The following is a 21,544-nucleotide window of genomic DNA, read 5'->3' as shown; positions in this document are numbered from 1 at the left end:
ACAATTTTCTTGAATTCTCCTATAAAATTGAGGGGACCCAACACTGCAAGGATTTCAAACCCTGGAATCTAACATTCCAGACAGAAAAGACAAGCAAAACATAAAAACAGAAAGCACTCTAAAATTAAACACACCAAAAAAAAAAAAAAAATTAGGAGGACCAGACACTCTCCGTTGAGATACTATTAACTAAAGAGAATGTGGTTTTGAGACAGAAACCAGCACTTCATTAGACTGGAAATTTCAGCAAATTTCATGCCTCCAGTATCAGTGAGTTTTACTTGTTTATGCAAGATTTCACATCAATTTGACATTAAAGCTAGCCCCTCAAAGCCTTTGCATTAGAAGATAGGAACAACTTTTAAAAAAAAAAAAAATAATAATTCTTGGCATTACAAGCAGGCTTCCATACAGAATGCTTAGATCTTCCTCAAAGTTTTACATAAGGTACCTCACATACATTCTGAGTAAAAATCTCTTTAGCAAGACCCAACCTTAATTCTGAAGGCCCACTAAAAGAATTTATGTTTGTCTTTGGCTAGCCCAAGAAAAACAAGCCAAACCAACATGCCTTATCAACAAGGCAAGACTGCATCTTAATTAAAAACTCCTATCCAGACACACTGATGCATAGCCCTACAAATAAGTGCCCAGATGGATCTTGACTACATTCAAATCTTTATCACAAATTTTCAGGATTTGTGGAAAAATATGTATTGTGTGAATTAAGAGCGATAACTAGCAATCCTTCTCCCCTCAATTTTTTGTTTCTTCCCATTCAAGAGGGTTGCATGGAAAGACTAAAAAAAAAAAAAAAAAAAAAAAAAAATCACTAAATTCAACAAGTCCATCATAATCAGTATAATTTATTTTCATTATTGGAAAAGGAGAAAACAAAGCTACTCCACAAGTCAGAAAGGAAAGTAGACTTGTGTTTCAAAAGAGCTGTCCAGTAGATTTAACCTCATAGAAAGATTTAAAAATAAAAAAAAATAGTTGTTGCAATTGGTAAATGTTAAGCCACATCTTCAAGAATATGCTACCCAAAACTTCGAGTAGAACAAAATACTTCTGTAGCTCTGTTTATCTACATGGATGCAGAATTAGAGATTCTTTAGAAGAAAGCTTACCTTTGAAATAGGAGTAACTTCACCTTCACATATTTCAAGATGCAGACTGCGTACTTACCCAGAACAGACAGCCGAAACCACAAGGATTAGTTGAGAAATGAACAGCTATTCTATTACTACGCCTGCATTTTAATTTTCTAATCTTAATCCACAGGCATTCAGGAACATTAGTTAAAATGCACTTACATAAATAGTTTGATGTTCCTTTACAAAAGAATAAACAATTACTATGGCAGGTCTTTTCTCACATTCCAGCTACAAAAAGAAGTAATGTCAGACGGCCACCAACATTATTTGCAATGCAAAACTAGGTAACTCTGTTTTATTATTAAAAAAAAAAACCGTATAGCCTATCTCCTTCAATATCAAAATTCACTTTTGCTTTAAAAGGATAACAAAAACAAGCTTTGCTCATTTACAAGGAACAAAAAGTCAGTATCAACAGTGGTGTTCCAAAAATATAGCAAGGGTCAACCTTCAGTGTGGAGATGTTTTCACTCCACAAGTGCCAAACTTTTAATAACAAAAAAACCACATTTATTACAACAGAACATTACAAACAACTAGTTTCACTGATCAAAGAGTAAAATTTTTACAAAAATGCAAACATTGTAATTTCCGACTGTGGAGTGACAGATATTCCAGGTTTACAACACAACATCTTTTTGCTTATGCACACTTGAAAGTGATTTCCAGTCTGCTTTATTTTCCATCAAATATAGTACATTTATCCAAACAAAAGCATGTACATTCAATATAGAACATTTTGAGCAACAGCTACAGTCCAGTTCCCATTCACAGTATTTTTAGTGCAATGCACTAACAGGGCCAAATATTTCTCTATCCATAAAAGTATTTTTACTCCTGATCTTGTGATCAACATTTTTAGATATATTTTATACAAAAAGTATATATGAACATGAGGCACCTCCCTAAGTAAGGGAGTGAACCTATATAAAAAACACGGTATTTCTTCTGATGTACAATACATTTCAAATTGTAGCAATTTGACACAAATCACTAAACAAAATATTTTCTAAAAAGTAAAAAAACAAAACAAAACAAAACACCCAAACCACTGATGCATGAAACCTGCCAAGAATTTCATAATGGTAGGCATACAACTGTTTTACTACAATCTTAATTAAAAGGTTAAAAAAAAAAAGAGATCTAAAACATTTTCCAAATTATACAAAGTCAAGTGCTACCTATAGTGGTCATTCATGAACTTGAGAGAAAAAATATTTTGAGTTTCTCCCCATACTATCCTCCCTTTTTATTAATATTTAATGGAAATAAGCTAACATTTTAAGTGGTTGTGCACAGATTGTCTGTCTATAATACATCAGCAAATATTCACTACCTTCATCTTAACATTAGTGTGTTGATCTTTCAAAAAATAAACTGAAAAAATAAACCGCAACTATCATTAAAGTGCTTGTGTACAAACTTTTTTTAAAAAAAAAATCAAAGAATAGAGGAATGTGGATATTCTTGTAAACTTCCTAGATTTTTACAAAGTTTTCCTATGAACCACATATGGAAACAAAATAGAGATCTTTGAAGCAACCTCAGTACAGTGAAATTCAGAATGTCCCAGAACTGGGAAATTAGTCAACATGAACAAACTGATGTTATGGCAAATAGAAAAAATTAGTATAATTCAGCCAATAGACACTACATTGTTTGCTCTTATACATTCATTTGTAATAAATTTAAAACAGTACATAACACAACATTTGCCAAAGTAGGATATCACAAAAAAGTTAGAGCAGTTCATCAATTAGCGCTACCAGGGAGGACCAGTATGCATGAGCTCTCTGAAGATTATTTCCTAAATGAGGAACAAAAATCTTCTTCCAAAGCTGCTGTTCATTAACTTGCCTCTTCACTTTTTCAAATTTCACAAAGTTTGTTCTATACTGCGTCAAACCTCAACTGCATAGAGACAGCTGCTAAATTAGAAGCACACGTGCATGTCAACTACTTCAGTGTTTTGGGAGGAGGCACCGTCCTACAAGCAGTCAGAATATTTACTAATTTAGTAAGAAAACAACAGCTTATGAAAATATTTCCTCCTTATAGTACCATTATCAAGATATTAGCTATTCCAACAACAAACTGAAGTCTTTTTAATTCAAATGAACTCCAAAATTTATGAACATCAGTTCAACCTATCTGAGGAGAAATGGCAATAAATACGTTGACTTTACCCACATAATTATGGTTTTAATTACACAACATAAATAATTTAAAAGGCTAAATTTTTAGTTCTTTATCGAAATGCAGAAGTCATTCCTCCTCTTAAAATAAGCATAATTCAGGGTCCAGCTCAGTTCATTTTTCAAGTCCTGTCCCACTTAGCCAGGATTTAGAATCAGAGAGTCATAGTTTTGTTATGAAGTATCAAAAGCACCAGATTACAATTTAACATAGGTGGGTGGCAATTCACTACGAAAGCTGAACTCAAATCAAATTACCTCCTGAGAAACAGCATTTCAGAGTCGAAATATAGAACAAGGCACATACACTCGGTTATCTTTTCACCAAGTATGTTATAAAGAAAATTCTGAATAAGGATGTTAAAAACTCTTATAAGTATCACTACTGTCTCTCTTCATTATAATTTTTTGTACCATCCCCCAACTTTCAGGCATCAGTCATTCTAAATACAAACTGACCCCATACATATGTTATTTCCTTTTTTAAAAGGTCCTTTTAAAAACAGGCCATCTTGAACATGGAAGGCTATGGAAAACTGAGAAACTAGGAATACAATCCCTCCAAGTGTAAAAAAAACTCCCAGAGTACCATATAAGCAGAAGTTTAGAAAATTCTTGGCCAGACTTCTACACGTATCTAGGCTTAAAACAAAAATTCTTGATGAGACCTGAACACTTCAAAAAATAAATTATATGGAAGTGTCCAAACTCATGCTTATACAAATAAGCATTGAAAGTATCAAATCCTAAATCTGATTATTTTAAAGGTGTTTGTAGGCACCTAGCTCATACTGATTTTAGATCAAAGCAACTAAGAATCCAAATTACATTCCAAAAACCTGTTCCATGTCCTTTTGTTGACAGGGCATAGGCAATACACATGAAAATTTAAAAAAAAAATAAAAGCATGAATGATAGTTCCGGTAAGTTCATAGAGATATTTTTCTGTCAACAGCTTTTACTATAGTACTTTGAGTGCTTCTTCAACTGGGTCACAGAGAAGTTAATTAACAAGTTAAGTTATTCAAACCAAACAAAAGTATTGTTAATTTTTAAAAATTACTTTTTAAAAAATGTACGTAATTAGTTTGATTACAATAGATGCCTTAAGACAATTTAAAGAGTTGACTCTGTACAGTTTAATCTATATTCTATTCCAACTTCCGACAATGACAAATTTAGAAATTAAGTCTTTTCCAAAACACTAAGATCAAAATTTAATAAAGAAATTTTACATCTACCTTAGTATTTAACCTGCTAAACCATAAAATCTATGGAAAAATATTTTTTCAGCAATAAATCAACAACAGCAAATGAAAGGCAGTGGTTTTGCTTTGTTTTTTTTTTAAAAAAAAAAAGAGACAAAACACTTTTTTTTATCCCCTCACCAGACAACAGCTTTAGATCTTGTACTTCTGCCTTTGGTTTTATTTTCTTCAGGTGAATGAGATACATTTGCTTTGTGGGTTTTCTTATGATGTTCTAGAAAAGCTTTTCTTGCAAACGCTTTCCCACATTTATTGCATCGGTGCAGAGAAAAGTTTTTTGTTACTTTTACTTCAATGCCAACATCAGCTCCTTCATACTTTTTATTGGGAGAATTAGAGGTGACATCCTGTTTTGAAACAATCTGTTTTGTTTCATCCCTCTGAGGGCCTCTTTTTGTCACCTTATTTAGAACAAGATCAATTGGCTTTTTTATTGCTCGAATTTCTAAACTTGCAGTTATTTTCCCAAGGTAGCGTGGTGACTTTTTATGAACTACAGTTATGTGCCTTATCACATCACGTTTGCGACGTGTTTCATAAGAGCAGAGCGGACACCTGTAGTATTTAACATAAATGTTATTGCCATCTGTGTGTAATTCAATGTGTTTTGTCAAGTTCTGTTTAGAAGTAAATTGGCGTTTACAGAGTTTACAGTAAAGCTGCTTGAAGTCAAAGCCAGCTGAAAGTTTTGGCTTCCTGGTTTTTTGCTGGCCACCTGCAGCAGATGCATTGGTTGATTTAGAGGTTGATTTAGAGGCTGATTTACACGTTGATTTAGTGGTTGATTTAGAAGTAGATTTAGAGTTTTCAAGGTCCTGTTTAACTTTATTTTTCTGTGCTGACGGTGCACTCTTTTTCTCATTTGAATGATTTGTTCCCTTTAATTCATTCTGCGGAGAAAGGGCAATGGAAGGGGGTGAAGGTTCTACAGAATCTGCTGGTTCAACTTTTACTTTTATTTCTGTGCCATTGGCAGTATTGTTGGGTCCTTTCTCTCTTTTAGAGTTCTTCCCAGAAAGAGTTATCTTGTGAACAATTTGCATGTGCCTTTTCAGCATTATTTGTGAACTATATTTTCTCTTGCACAGAAGGCATTTGCATGCAGTTAAATTGTATTCAGCCTTTGAAGACGACTTTTGTTTTCGGGTCTTAAAAGATTTTTTAGCAGAAACTGTATCCAAGAACAAAGGTTGCCCAGGCTTTGTAGCTATATCAGGAGTAATGGAATCTCTTCTTAATCCTCTATGAACTTCATCAAAATGCCTCCTTACGTTGGCTTTTGTAGCAAATGATTTGTAACATACAGGACAACTTCTACCTAATGCTACCAGAACATTCTTATTTCGTCCTTTCGCAGAGCACTGATTTGGTTTCTTTTTTGTTTCTATGTACTTCTTTAGCTCTTCCATCTTTTTTTTGTGCACTTTTCGAATGTGCCGGCGTACACTGCGTCTGGAATGAAATTCTTTCCTACAAAGACAACATATCAACTGGTGGCCAAAATCAGAATTATCTAGAGAGTCCAAGTCAGGATTTACTGCTGGAGGCTGTTCTTCGGGAGGAGGTATCACCTTGTGCGCAACAGGATCAGCAGGAGGTAACTCTACGGTCTCCCCAGCTGGTACTGGGGCTGGGGCTGAAACAGTCTTGGGTTGCTCAGTGCTGGGTTCCTGTATCTGTACTGGAGCTTCATCAGGGGTGCTACTACTTTCTACATTTTCATCTGGGCTATCAGTCCTTGATACATACTGAAATACAGCATTCTGGTTAGTTTCTATAGGCTCCAATTTAATTACATATTCTTGCTTATCTACCCTTGGATAGATTGCTTCCAGGAGATCATTTATGGCTTGACTCTGCTTATCATTTATATCTGGGAGGTCTGTGAAAAGAGGCAAAGGTATTTTTTAATGATTTGGTAACTTCAAATTACTTAAATTTCAAAGTATCTTTTAACCACTATGTCAATCCAGTCACCACATTTGCACAAATCCTGTGTTTGTACTACTCCTCTGACCATTTATACTTAGAGGATTTGAGTAATCACTCTTACCACATCAGTACAAGTGACTTTTTATTAAAAGCCAATGCTGGAAGTACATCCTTCCAGTGTGCTAACGTGAAAGCCACCTAAACTAAAAATTAGTTTGCCTGGAATTAAACTGTTCTTAAAAGTTTATGTCAATTGCAAAAATAACAGTGTACAACTGAGCTTGTTCTGCAGGTAGAACTAAGCCTGAAGTATCATTAGAAACTGGTTTTCCAACTGCTGGAAACAGGAGGCATTCTCAATAAAGGAACCTAATTCTGGAAATAAGCTCTTCGCTGTGAGTTCTGAACAATCCTTAAGAAAGAATGAAATGTCTGTATAACCTGAGCACTGCAGGAAGATATAAGTAGATAAAAGAGAATTTAACTTCTGGGGCAGTGAAAACTTTTAGTAATCCCAAAGTAGTTAACAGGCTCAGTGATATAGTAAGACGGTAAACACGAAGGACAGAAAAATCCTGTACTATGGGGGGGGGGGGCGGAATTCTCAAAAAAAATAAAAAATGAGTCAAGTAAGTTATTTTAAAAAAGAATAACTTCACTGAGGTTCACCAAAGGTTCATCCTGTGTTCTGCCCTGGTAACGTGTTAGAGTAGATTTAAAATGCAAGAAAGGAGGATACACGGATTCTCCTTGTTTGTCTGGTGCCAGTAAACTTCTCAAGCCGAAGCGTGCCTTTGAAGTACTGTGCTAATACACCTAGTTTCCAAAAAGTTTATTCAAATGCTTTTGAAGTATTTACATTCCTGGCTACCATGATGTTAAGCAGTGGTTTTTTGTTTGTTTTACCAAAAATACTGATAATTTTACTGTCTGGTAATTTTGCTGGATACTGCAGTTCTTGTATCATGAAAAAAAAAAAAAAAAAAAAAAGAGAAACAAGTTATTGCTCCCATCAACCTCTGTGCCACTGATGATAGTACAGGCCTCAGTAATACCCTGTTTCTAAATCCAAATTAGTTCAGTGATCTAGTTCCCAGCACAACATGCTAAGCATCTGCACTGACATAACTAAGAAGCCAAGGTGCCAGAGGGAAATGGTGCGGCACTGAGGACATACTGTTCAAAATTATCCACAACTGCCTATATAGTTCTTACGAAGGATAAAAAGTCCCTCCTATTTTATAGCACCTTTTCAGACTATTTAATGGCTGCACGAACAGAATACATCTCAAAGAAGTCATCAGCAAATAGTCTTTGGAATTTTTCACCATGGGGGTGCTGAAGTTTTATTCCTACCTCTTGTTTGGTATCTTTTAATTTATTTATTGTAAAAAAAGCTCCCAATTTATTCAATAATCATACTTTATTTTATATAAGTATTTACATAGTTTTATTCAGAGCACACAGTAGTACTCTCTTCATTCACGCCCCTCCTAGTGAACCGTGAGCTAGGAAAGCTAACCACCCAATGAAAAGAAGGCCAGAATGTCAGGAGTAGGACAGGAAGTCCTTACTCAAGGTATTCTTATTTTGCTTAGAAACTTCTGCACCTAAGTCAGATGCACTTCTAACCTTGCTTTGAAAATACAACTCATCCCTTTTCAAAGCAAAGCTCTGACTCTCTGCCAACTGGCCAAGCACACTCACTTAAGGAAGGTAACAGTACTAGTCTTTCCATCTTCTCCTTCACAACACTAGCTGACACAATGTGGGAAAAGAATCGCCTACATAAATCTCTGTTTGTTCCTAATTTTTGAAATATTGAGGCAGAAAGGCATTAATCAGTAAAGAAAAATCCTCACAGCATCTATGTTTATCTAGTCAAGATATCAAGACAGTTATAAAGCTTTACAAAACACTTTTGAATGCTGGTACATTTCCAAATTATTCAGCTTTACTCAGATCAACCAAAAGTCACAACTGGAATAAAACTTCAATAACTCATTTTTCCACAAGAATATACTTTATTTTTTCCTCGTTATTTAAGTAACTCTGTTTTTATAATAAAGTTTAATTAATTAATTAACTTATTCTATGATTTCTACCAAAAAGGTGGTGGGCTAGGCACAATGACATAGGCTTTCTTAAAGCAGTATATGGCAAAGTGAGGCAGTGGGAAATAGGCAGTATTACTGAAGCAGAGATCCTTAAAGAAAAAGGTGAACTTTTAGTCTGTGTTTCATTACGAGTAAGACTGAAGAAATGTGTTCACGACACTGAGCACTTCCCAAGTAACAGGATAAAATGATGGATATTGATCCAAGTCACTTCACAGGATCTAGCTGAAGTCCATCAGAGCTATGCTGACCTAAAACCTAAAAGCCTTCTTAGATCCACACCTTTCTATGAGATTAATTTCCCGGTCCTTTGGTATACTTTTCAGTATCCTTCACAGTGAAGAGGGAAAGATCGGAAAGAAAAAGGGGTAGAAGGAATAAAAAAATGTTAACAGCGATACTCTTCATTAAAAGGTTGGATGTATAAACTAGCTATCAAGTTATGACATTGACAGAGTTCTCTGTTGTTAACACATATTTAGTCAGTGCTGTAGCTTCTTTACAACCACAAAAGTGATCTACACATGTTACTATTGAAATTTAATTCCACTTCTTTTTTTGCATTTTGTTTCTGGTGTGTTGGTATAAATGGTACAGAAAGATAAGTTTCTACCAACTTCAGATAGCTTGATTAAATATTTCAACCAGTAAGACTTACTATCATCCATCTGGAGACTTGGAGGACAATAAAACTTTTTATGAGTAATTAAATTTGGTAATCCTCTGAAGAGACTCCGACACAATTTACACTCAAAAATGGTGTCCACATCTTTTAACAAGATATGTTTGAGTTGTTTAGTTCCTGTAATAAAAGAAACATTACACTTAAGGAAGGTTTTCTGTTCATCTTTTAATTCACATAATCCCATGAAAGTTAAAACATTTTAAAACATGATAATTTTAACCGCAATTTATCTTGTGCTAATGCTACTTCATTGCACTGTAAGTTTATGATACATGTTCCAAGTTCCACTATAAAAAAAAAAGCCTAGTTTTTTAAAAAATAAAAAGGCAAGGATTACACACAGTACAGCTTACAGGGAAAGCACAATGATTTACGATAAAAACTCAGAGCTAACACTAGGAAGGAGTCCATATTACAGCATCTGGTTGCTGCAATACAATTGCCCAATAGGAAAGAATAAGCACCTAGAGCATTTTAAGAAGCGTGCAGCACTTTTTCTTTAAGCTTATCCAACAATGGTAATAAAGTAAGATATATACAGCTATTTCATGTAAAAACAGCACTCAGTAAAGCAAAAAACTACAGAGCATACAATAGAACAAAGAGAATGACTAACAAGTCAATAAATGTTACTACATCTAGGTATTTGACCCAAGATCAAAAAGATGACGTTTAAGCAAGAAAGTAGAACTGTAGACATATTTTCAGTCTGCTGAAAATAGGTATCATTTAAGTCAGAAACTCTTCTATTAAAACATAGGCGTATGACAAAATGTGCAGGTTTATCCAGACTATTATATATTGTATATTAAAAAAAAAAAAAAAAAAAAAAGCCCACAAAGATATAGTTTGATCTAGCATTGTTGATACCTTTCAGCTCCTGCCTAAATGACTCAGGGTTTTACACTTCAAACCCACTCCTTCATTTCTCACCTTACGTAAACTATGAACGTAATGCTTATAATTAGCAACAGCTTACTGAATGATTAATACTTACCCACTTCAAATTGGAAAGAAACATTAGCTAACCAAATTCAGCTAATATCTCTACCTCGATTTTTTTCTTATAACGGAATAAGTCAAAATGAATCAAAATAAGACCAGCAAGCAAAACATGATGCAACTGAACTAAGAATAAATAATATCAGACAACTATGAAACAGCATCAACATAATCTCAAGCTGAGATTGAAGTTTTCTGTCATCACAGACACTTCTCTTAAAAATTCCTTTTAAAGATCAAATTCAGAGTCACACTGCAGAACTAGTTCCTAAACAAAAAAAATCTTTCAAATATTAATAATTTCATAACAACTAATAGTTCTTTAATTTGAATGGGCCTTACCAAGACAACTTTTTATTTCTTGATGTAATAGTAGTAGTACAAAATTTTTTACAACTGAATTTTAGTAAAGCACGGTGTGTTTTCCTCCTTCAACAATTGCTTAAAAAAGGGACCCAAAGTTGACTGTCTGAGCCTACCATCCAGTTTCTGTCCCCTCCTATGCCTTTTCTGGGCCACAGCCCTAGCCTCTTGTCTTCTCCTCTCACTGCTCTTTCCTGAAACTCACCTTCATCTGACCTGTATTTTTACAAACAGACTACTGGACAGATACTTAGATTTACTGAAAACTCCAGACTTAAAAATTGTACAGCGATCCCCCAAAAGCAAGTTGTTTACTCAGATCTCACCATTTGAGTCTCTGCATATAAAGAAAATGACTGACGAAAACTCAACTGAACAAAACTGAAGATGATCCATGTAGATTAAATCCCAGTAAGTTAACAAACTATAATTCGAACAAATAGGCCTCTGATTTGGTGAGAGCACACAATAAACCAAATTTGGCCATGCTGTTGGTGCACACTTTAGCCACAAAGCCCTCTGAAACAAAAAAAAACAAACCACCTAATTCTCCACTATTTCCAATCAAGGGACACACAAGTCCTTCATTCTCTCTCCTGTTATACTGACAGTTCAGTCTTTTTCCGTTCAGAACTGAAATGTTTTTGTCTAATCCAGGTTATTGTTTTTAAGAACTACTGCGTGAGATTTAAGGATTTATGACATACTGGACATCAGACTAGATGACACTGTAGTCATTCTGGCTTCAAACCTTCCTTATGCAACTATGAAGCTTTTCAGTGGTGGGAATAAAAAAAAAAATTGGTCCTTTTGAATTAAACTGTAGACCTTTAGGGACTTCTGGAAAGAGCAAGCAGATTTAAAACAGTTCCACTGGTTTTGAGGACACAGCAACCAGAGGAAAACATAAGCATGGTCTTACTCTTCACCAACTGCAGTCTGTGGCAAAAAGCAGTCAGTCTTTCGCCAGCATATGCTGCCTCCAGCTTTCTGAAACCTTCTCTATTCTGCAGTTATGCCTAACTGGGGAAGGTGATACTTTGTCAAATTCTGTTAATATTTTTAATTATTGAAGGTAGAATAATGTCATAGTCACAAGACATCAGTACCGAACATTGGTTATTACAAATATTTCTGTGGCAGAAATACCAAAGTTTATGCCTTCAGCAAGCAATTTCCTTTTTAGGAAAAAAAAAAAAAAAACAAACCCAACTAAATTCAAATTCATCTGTTATCCTTAACACTCTGGATGACAGAAGCTTCTACTAAAACCACTTAAGTATTATGGACAATGCTCTCAGTTTCATCTTTATTTTTTTAAACCACAAGATTCAAAATAGTTTCTAAGAAAACATCGCTTGTGTAAAGCTAACCAGTAAAATCTTAGTCTAAGTCTTTTTGCCTTCTGTCCAATTTCCCTGGTAAAATGACTGAAGATGACAAGTTAAGCTATCAGTTTAACACCTGCCAGTGAGGACAATCTGGAAATAGCCCAGAGGCAGCATACTTGCAACTAGTTTGGGCTATTACCAGCAGAGATTCCATTAATGTGCTTCAAGTGAAAGAAGCCTGGCACGCGTATCTGAGGCCTTAGGTAATCTCATCCAAACACACTTATAAAAAAGTTTACTAATGACGACTCTCACATCCAATTCTCCTTCTTGTAGTAATGCAAGTGGAGAACATAAACTGAATATTGTGCCATTCCACAAGACTCGGCCCAGACATGCATCCCGTTACGCAGTAACAATGATTTATACATGAAACATTTAATTTATAAAACAGGTCTATGTGGAAAAATCTAGAAACATGTAGATAGTAGCATTAAAGACATCGCTTTAGTTTTTGTAATAACTGCTGTGTTCTCGCACCAGAGTTATGAAAAGAAAATGTCTGGTTTGCCACATCATAAAAACAGGCAGAAAACAGTAAAGGTTTCAATCATCTCTGGCACACTCATCCAAATGCTCAGTTGTTATTCTTAGGTTCATTGCTATGTATTGCAACTCCAGAAAACAATCAAGGAACAACTTAAAAATCACATGGTAAGCAATTCTAAAAAGTTCAAGGTAAGCACTAAATTTTCTCGTCATCTCAGGAGTTTTAGGATAAACTCATTAATAACAGCAGGAGGGATGATATAAAGCAGATCAACAAACTAATTTCTGATGTTTTTGAAAGATGACTATACAGCAGGAGCTGTGTCTTCACTACTTTATGTGAAAACCCTTATTGAAAGAACCAGCACCTAGAAATAATCAGCACCAAAAACGTAGAAATATTTTGCAAGTACGTAGAAAGTCAGGTGCTGGAGTTTTTTTAATATCCTAAATATACATAGCTCTTCCAAAAAGGTAATAAATTTCTTAAGAGTCAGGCATAGTTTCATACCTGATCGAAAACACTCAATGATTTGTTGAATACCAGACTTTGATGTTTGCAGAGGCTGCTGTAATAATGGAGGATCACCAGGTTCCAACAGATGCACTGAAATACATAAAAGGATAATAAGCCATTAGAGAACACTCAGGTCATTTTTCTTAGTTATGGACATTACTGTGTGCACATTTTCTGTGCATACAGTAAACTAGCTGAAAATAAAGGCCAGAACTACTGCAAAAGTTGTCTTACTCAAAAAATTTAATCTATACTGAATTAAAAAACAGCTGATAACGAATTTTCCAGACTTTATATCTTCTGACAGTTTGATGTCATTTTGATTATTTAAAGAAAATGTATACGTAAAGCTACATGTATCAAACACAAAAACATATAAATATACAAAACCAAGCTGACTCATTAGAAATTTTCACCAATTAAAGAAATTCCCCACAACAATCTGCTTAACTCCCATCATTCAAACTGAAACAGATATACAAAAAAGCATTACCAAATACTGTACTTGACAGCACAGAACATGATTTCAGTATTGTCAGAACACACTTAAGCACTCAATACAACTCTAAAGTAGCAACGATCAGAAAAAAAAACCACAAGTATAACTAAGGAGTATGTACTAAAAAAAGCTATTATAATATTTTTAACCAATAAAACCACACTGAAGAAACACTTCTGGTTCAAGCAAACTGCTGAGGTAATACCTTATTTCTGAAGTTTCATTCCACATCACAATCTTTGTAAAATCTTTTGAAGCTAAAATACTTCTTGATCCGGATGATTATTAGTTATTCCAATATACAGTATTTATGCATATGAAAATTAATAGCATTCCATTGCTGTATATGCGTAAAGCAATTAAGCTTTGTCCAGAGGGAAAATCAAATCTAAATTAATAAGAGCATTTATTCAAAAATGTGTCTGCAAAATCACTATTTAGGTCCTCTCGTTAATTTCTCACTGACAAAATAACTAGTTTTGTAGTTCATAAATCAGCCTTATCCATTTGATTTGATTTTCAACCCCATTGTAAGGTTTCCATTTCTAAATGAAGCACTGAGCATCTCTAAGAAACTTATTTTTAACAAAAAGAAGTAGAGGCATAGTATAAAACTACTTAAGAGATGTTGAGTGCAAATAGATTAAACACATTTTGATAGGAAAGTTGTTCTAGAAGATGTAAGGTTATAAACAAATTCAAGCTGAAGAGAACATCAGCAAGAAAAAGCAGTCTAAGAAAAGAACGATAGAATGAACATTCCACTCAACTACGCTGGCCTCATAACATACTATTCTATATACGAACACATAACAAGCATTACAAATCAGCTAATCGTTTGGGGATCTCCAACACAATGACATATTGTATTCTACTAGCCTATTCCCTATTCTTCAAACTAGAATATTTTGGTTCGTATACTGCTTCTAATATGCATGTGCAACACCCACTGACATCAAGAGGAGTGAGATATGTGAGGCAGACATAACATATCGCTGCTATTTGTAAGGCAGGAAAAGTATTTTAGCTTTTTTTAAGCATTCGAACAACTCAAAACTATTTCATCTTAAACACAAAGAAATGTTTCTACTAGATGAACAATATCTACTGTCACATTTATTTATAGAAGCATTATCAAAGTTGCCACGCTTACACTTTCAACTATGAATTCCCCAAATTGAGCCCCTTCTTTTCAAAGCACAAGTGAAAGCATCCAAATAACAAACTTTACAACAAGGCAACAAGAAAGGAACCAAATTTCTTTTTTAGGCTACCAATTATAACAGTAGGCAGAACATTTACAAAAAAAATAATTTAACAAGTTGGATGAATCTTCAAAGTATTCGTTATACTTTCCACTGATGGCATCTTCCATGTCACACTACAGTGGAATGCAACAGCTGTTTCATGACTTGGGGTTTGTTTTTGTCCTCTGAGAATAAGATCTTCAAGTCCATCAGAGGTCACCAGAGAAGATGCAAAGTGAAAACAAACAGCAAACACAAGAGATTGCCAGAAATGTCATTTGAAAAAAAAAAAAAAAAAAAATCAGAATATTACTACACAACTTCTTGCCTTCCTATGCTCCCTGCATACAATGCCCATGTGGGACTTTAAGGATTATTGCACATCCTGCATGAACTGAGAAATTATCATCCTGAAATAACTTTAATGTGACAGTTCAAGGATATCAAAAAAGCATTTCCAGACAAAATCCAGAAACTTTTTCTGTCTAAAACTGTCACTAACGATGCACATCTGCAACATCACAACGGTTTCTGCAAGCTTTTAATGAAGGAGATGAATAAAACAGTCAAAGCACCACACGCCACAATACCTGGTTCACAGCATCCATGGTGATGGTGGTCAGTCTGACAACACTTGTCCCTTAGAGGCATTTTCCGTGCACGCAACCTACTGTCCTTCTACATCCAGCGGCCCGTTTCTGCCAAAATAAGCAAATTAACTGTCACCCCCGAAGAACAGGCGGCTCAGGAGAGCGCTAACCTCGCACACCCACTTCCTACAACGGAGCAGGCCGGGAGGCAGCGGCACCCTCGGCGCAGGAGAAAGTTTCCATTGTTTACAGCAGGTCTCACAACGGCCTCTGCAACGGCCGCCGCGGCGAGACCCGCCGCCCCGCTCCGCTCCGCTCCCGCCCGGGGCCTCCACACCCAGCGCGGCCCGGCCCGACCCGCCGCCACCTGCGCCCTGGCCGGCGGAGGAGCCCCCGGCCGGCGGAGGAGCCCCCGGCCGCCGCCAGCCTCCCCGCCGAGCCGAGCCGAGCCGCCCGGCCCCGCGCCCACTCAGCGGCCGGCTCCCGCCACGCCGCTCTCCCCCTCGCCGCCCCGCCGTCCCCACCTCCCAGCCGCCGGGAGGGAAAGCTGCCTCCGCCGACAGCCGGCGACCGCAGCCCTCCGGGCGTCCCCCGCGGCGCTGCCGGAGCCGGGCGCGCCCGCCGCCCCGCCACGCGCGAGACCGGGAGGGGAGGGGCGGGGCGGGCGACGGGCAGGTGACAGCGGGCGCCAAATGCCACCGCCGGGAGCGGGAGAGCGCGGCGGACAAGCCGCCGCGAGCCAGCCCCTACCTGGGAGAGGACGGGCACTTTCCCCCTCCCCAGTAACACTTTATCCTCCCCGGTCCCGCCAGAGCGGCGGCCGCTGACCCCGGAGCCGGATGGGCACAGGGGCAGGAAGTGACTGCGTCCCTGGCGGCGAGGGGCCCCGCACTGCGCAGGCGCCTCGCCCGCCGCTCCCCGGGCCCGGGCCGCACAGGTGCCGGGCGGGGCCGGCGCGCGGCGTGGCGGTTGCGGGGGACGCGGCGACCGTTAGTGCTCCGCTTAGTGCACCGCTCTGAGCTGCTTGGGTCGGTGAGAAGGTAATACTGAGTCTCTGAGAAAGGAAAGGATGCGAGGAAGTCTTCCACTTAAGGAGAAGCTTCTATCATTTGAGGAAAACATTTGTGAGGAAGTAGAAGGATTAAGCGCATCGTTACAGAAAAAGTCCTGAGTGGTGGTACTGACACAGAAACGGTCTGCTCATCTTTGGCTGGTTGTAGAATCACTTCCTAGTGGAGGTGGGATTCGTGGTTTCAGACAGAGTTCAAAGTCAAATCTACTGTCCCTGTTAGAGTAAAATGTCTTACTAGGACGGTTTCTCAAATTGGACGTTGAGAGTTTTTACTGTCTCAGGCCATCAACTTCGAGGCAATATAGTCTTTTAAAATATGGACATGGAGTTCACTGATAAGTCTTCCATTCCCGAGGCAACAGGGGGCCACATTCAAACTCCATAAAGTCCGTTTGGATTTTGGTTCATGAACTTGAGGCATCTTAAGTATCAGAGAACACTTTCAACAGCCTAGTGCCAAGTAGCATGTCAGCGCTGAAGTAAAGCAGAAGTCAGTTGAAACCTTCCATGTCAGGCATCCAAACACAGGTCTCTCTGTCTGGAGGCACTCGCATCTTGATGAGCTTAGCTACATCCGGAGCTCTGCTGCGTTTTAGATACAAACAGGAAGAGGCTTAAACTCCACCCAGACATGTAGCTGTGTACAGCCCTTGTATAATGTGTTTGGGTAGAACGGTGAAGCTCACGCATGACGAAGTGTCGGGAACACAGCTATCACCTCTTTTTCTGCACAACAGCCTACTAACCATACCACTTGCCCAAAAAGTAATGGACTTGGAGAATTAGCGTTCGCCACCTCCCAGCAGAGGTGGATATCAGGTTCAAAGTAAGATCATCTTCTATTCATGCTCATGCCTCTGTGCTGCAAATGTCGAAATAGTAGAGTAACAGCAGCTCAATTTTGCATCTTGATCAGTTACCATGAACATTGGCAGCCCCGTTACCGATATCATTTTATTAAGTAATCAGAAAATAAGAAAGAGAAAAGCAGCCTGCATATCAGAAACTCAGCAAATGAAATTCAGAAACTTTTGATTGTATTTCAAGTGACTGAAGAGCTTATAACAACTTTTGTGAGTGTTTGAATGCCACCAGCTAGCACAACAAAGAAGCAAACATAGTCGTCATTCATATCCTGGTAAACTCCTAGCAGAAAGAACTGGAGTAACAGAAGTCTGGTAACCTTTATTGATTTTTTACAATCCCAACCGTCATTCATCATAGTCTCAAAAGGGGGATCTTTTTTTACACGTTTCCAAAATGATCACCCACATGTTCACTCCTGCCTCAGAAAAGTCTTGGTGAGACATGATGTCTTCACAGGTGAGCTATCCAGTAGTAGTTCCTCCACCTCTACCTTGAACTTTACTGATAAAATCCAATAAAATGTCTCAAGATCCAGGAAATTTGTGGGGACAATGCTTACAGATTTAAATAGTGAGAAAAGGAATCCCGAGCACGGAATCAGGAGCTGGAGAGCAAGAGGGCCTGCCTAAATCAGTGGCAATGGTGTTCCTCAATTCAGCACCACAGCGAAGCATTTTTTAGCATGGTGTAGTCCTTTGCTGAGGTCCAGCTCACTGTAGCATATTTTACTGTAGCAGTCATCTCTCAAATACTGAGTTACCGTGATAATCAGCTTATAAATGTCATGTCCCAAGTGCAAGGATCAAAGACAATGGACAAAGTAAAAACTTATTAGCGCTACTTCTGCCAGTTCTATAGCTGCAGTAATTCCTTCTCAGCTTCAGAAAAACCATGATTTCTTACGTATCACGTGCACAATTTTAGACATAGGTTAAACTCCATGTAAAATTATAGAGCAATTTAGGCTGGATGTCAACTCGCCCAGCTTTCTGCTCAGAGCAGGGCTATCTTCAAAGCCAAATCGGGTTGCTCATAACCTTGCCCTATCAAGTCTTGAAAATCTCTAAGACTGGAGATTTCATAACTTCTTTGGGCTGCTGCTTCTCTGTTTAGCCACTGTCACTGTGATTTTTTTTCTCCTATCCAATCGAAGTTTCTCTTTTTGTAGCTTATGGCCATTCCCTCTTCTCCTTTTCCTGTTCACCTCTGAAAAAAAAGTCTGACTCCTCCTGCTTAATAACTCCCCACTCAGTGAAGCATAGAGATTATATCCTGTCTCAATGTTCTCTTCTTCAGGATAAAGAAACTGAATTATTTTGGCCTATGATGTCCTCCTGCCCCTGGAATTATCTTGGTTATCTTCTTCTGGACACTCTTTAGTTTCTGAGTATCTCTTGCATACTTGGGAGCCAAAACTAGACACAGTATTCCAGATGTGGCCTCACAAATGCCAAGTAAAATGCACCAAAACTTTGTCCAGTTAGATAGCCAGTCATGTGCAAAGTCTGTCTGATACAGATAAAAGTTGCCAGCGCAGATCAGGTAATTCCACCTGGCCTAGCAGAAGATGCCTTCAGGAGGGCACTTGCAGAGGGGACTCCTTTCAGCCAGTGACTGACCGTCGTGTATAAGAATTTCAGATCAAAGTGTCAAAGATCCCAGTAAAGCTCACTTCACAGCACACTGCTGCAGTTGTTCACCCAACAGGATAAACTGGAACTACGAGCAAATTTTAGTTTCATTGTGTAAATGAAGAGCAAGCAGATAATATTGCCTGATTTTGAAAAACGGAATATTCCTCCATTAAATATGAATGATAATTGGAATCTGTAAATACCTTATAAAAAACTTACTGAATAAAAACAGTGGGTAAACCTTCTTTTTGTCTTACATAGATAAGAAAAGATTCAATGAAAATAAGAGGTTTTTTTAAACAATAAGAATTAATTCTTCACACAATCCATAATTAGCTTGTATCCAGTGAACATGGAAATTCACAGCTAAACCACATACAGTGTTAAAAAGTGCAGGATGCTTTTCCATATAATAAAGATAAGGATGAAAATCCTTTTGATCCATTTCATGTGAATTCTAGGCATAAAATGTAATATTGGAGGGGTTTTTTCAGTTTAGCTTTTGTTCTCTGGCTAATGTTCTCAACCTAACCAGCAGAGTTTGAAACAGCATCTTTATTTATTCATTGCCTTTTAGATGATATGGAACTGGTGAAATATTTTGAACTGAGACTTCTATTACAACTTAATAATCAAATTTTGTTTTAATAGTTTCTCTGTTGTGGTTAATGGCTTTGAGAAATCCAAAATTCCGAACAATTTCTCTTAGTTACTAGATTGTGCTTCCAAAATGTGTAATGAAGTATTCTAGCAGGGGAGGTATTTTTTGGTAGAGGATATGGAAGCATTATCTCAAATAGTTGGTAATAGTAGGTTCAGTGTCCACTGAGAGGTTTTGTTCTGCCAAAGGGCTGGTAGTAACACCTGCTGAGATGCCTTGCCATCTGTTTGTACATCTAAGAGCTGTAAGACTTGATTAGTAAAACTTTTCCTCATACGCTCTGACCACTGACATTTTTTCTGTGTTTGAGACGCATTTTGGATGAAGCACTTGGCTTCACAGTAGTTTTTCCTAGGAGAAAAGAATTCTAAGTTGGAGTGAATTAATGCTGTGGTGCTGCACTGAGCAAAGTTCGGTTTTGCAGAGATGAAGGTAAAGTTGCGTGAAGTCTGAAGGGCCTCACTTATAATGTCAAAACTGGACAGAAACATAATGTGTGCTAATCAGGCAGTGTCACTGTCATAGAGTGTTTCACTGCAAATACAGGTATTCCAGCATTCCTTAATACAGCACTCTTAGTTTATGTTACTGATTCAATGTGGCTCCATCTAATGTTCTCTCTGAAGGTATCCCGTGCTTAACTGTACATTCATGAACTCCAGATTAAACAAATTTTAGACATAGAAGTCTGAGAGCAATTCAGACTGTTTCAGGCACATTAAGTCTCCTTTGTTAGAGTCTCTGTCCATGACGGCCAGATGGGTAGAACACTCACCAAGGAAGCAGAAGACCTTGATTTCTAAATCCTAAACTACAAGTTAGAGACCCCTTTTGTTAAGCACAAGGCACAGTTCAATCAGGAATGCAAGAGCTGGGGGGCTAAAGAGAGATTAACAAAGACAGGCTGATTCTATTGAGAATGAGATTAATTTGTGAAAAAACAATACTGAGTTCTGGTTGCAATTCCCTGTGCTGTTTATTTATTTATATCCAATGATGCTTAAATGGGAAATGCATAAACAAGTCTTTAGAGTGCAGACATGTTGAGTTTCAGATAAAGGTGGGATCACGCAGACAACTCTAAGTTGTTTTTTCTTGGGTCAGTCACAGTGAAAAAGTACATTAAAAGTTTTGTATGCACTGCAGGTGAAATGGTGTGAACTAGTTCTCCTCATGCCTTTTTATAACCCAATACAACTTGCTTACAATAGTCACAACTTTAAACTGTGTATATTTATATGCCTCGTGGATTTGGTGGAATATTGAAATTAAATTAAGTTATATTTGCATCAAATCTCCATTTGCATAACTGCAATGTTTACACAATCCTTATACCTTAGCCTTGACAGTATCTTACAGAAAATCCCTGGGCTAGAATAATTCTGAATCTTAGTCGATATTCCAGTCTAACAAGCAGCTGCATCTTCATGCTCTGTTCCCCAATTAACACAAAGCTTCATTACCCTTTTGGGATAAAAATAAACTGCCATGTGTATTATCTTGCCCATAATTCATTTATTTACAAAGTTAGTAAAACATAATTAATTAGACTTCTCATGAGGTTTAATTCCCTTCTGTGCTTTCTGGTGCACTACTATACAGTTTAGCAAAGGGAGCAATTTGCAATGCATCTCTCCCCTAGGAGATCACATATTCAACCTATTCTGGTTTTTTCCTTTTATACCCTTCAGCTTTGATTCCTGGCTGCACAGTGAAACAGCTTCACCTGGAGGTAGGAAAAAAATTCTGCCCTAGAAGTATTTAGCTCATGATTACAGCATTTTTGTGGAAATCATTGAGCTGGTGGTTCAGTCTCCAGCAAGGCTGCATGGGGACTGGAATCCAGATTTCCTATTTC

General features: G+C 37.6%; 1 protein-coding gene across 1 annotated transcript; it reads right to left on the bottom strand.

Moving 5' to 3' along the window:
• Positions 1-850: 850 nt before the first annotated feature.
• ZNF800 (zinc finger protein 800) lies at positions 851-15,530 on the bottom strand. The gene is made up of 4 exons (XM_010121678.2): positions 15,453-15,530; positions 13,111-13,206; positions 9,328-9,471; positions 851-6,502 (listed from the first exon to the last, which is right to left on the bottom strand). The coding sequence occupies exons 1-4, from the start codon at positions 15,511-15,513 to the stop codon at positions 4,737-4,739; spliced, it is 2,067 nt and encodes a 688-aa protein (XP_010119980.1). The 5' UTR covers positions 15,514-15,530; the 3' UTR covers positions 851-4,736.
• Positions 15,531-21,544: the final 6,014 nt, after the last annotated feature.

Source organism: Chlamydotis macqueenii, chromosome 1 (assembly GCF_036417535.1).
Source record: "Chlamydotis macqueenii isolate bChlMac1 chromosome 1, bChlMac1.mat, whole genome shotgun sequence".
In the NCBI taxonomy this organism is placed as follows: domain Eukaryota; kingdom Metazoa; phylum Chordata; class Aves; order Otidiformes; family Otididae; genus Chlamydotis; species Chlamydotis macqueenii.
This window is presented reverse-complemented; position numbering and strand designations above follow the sequence as displayed.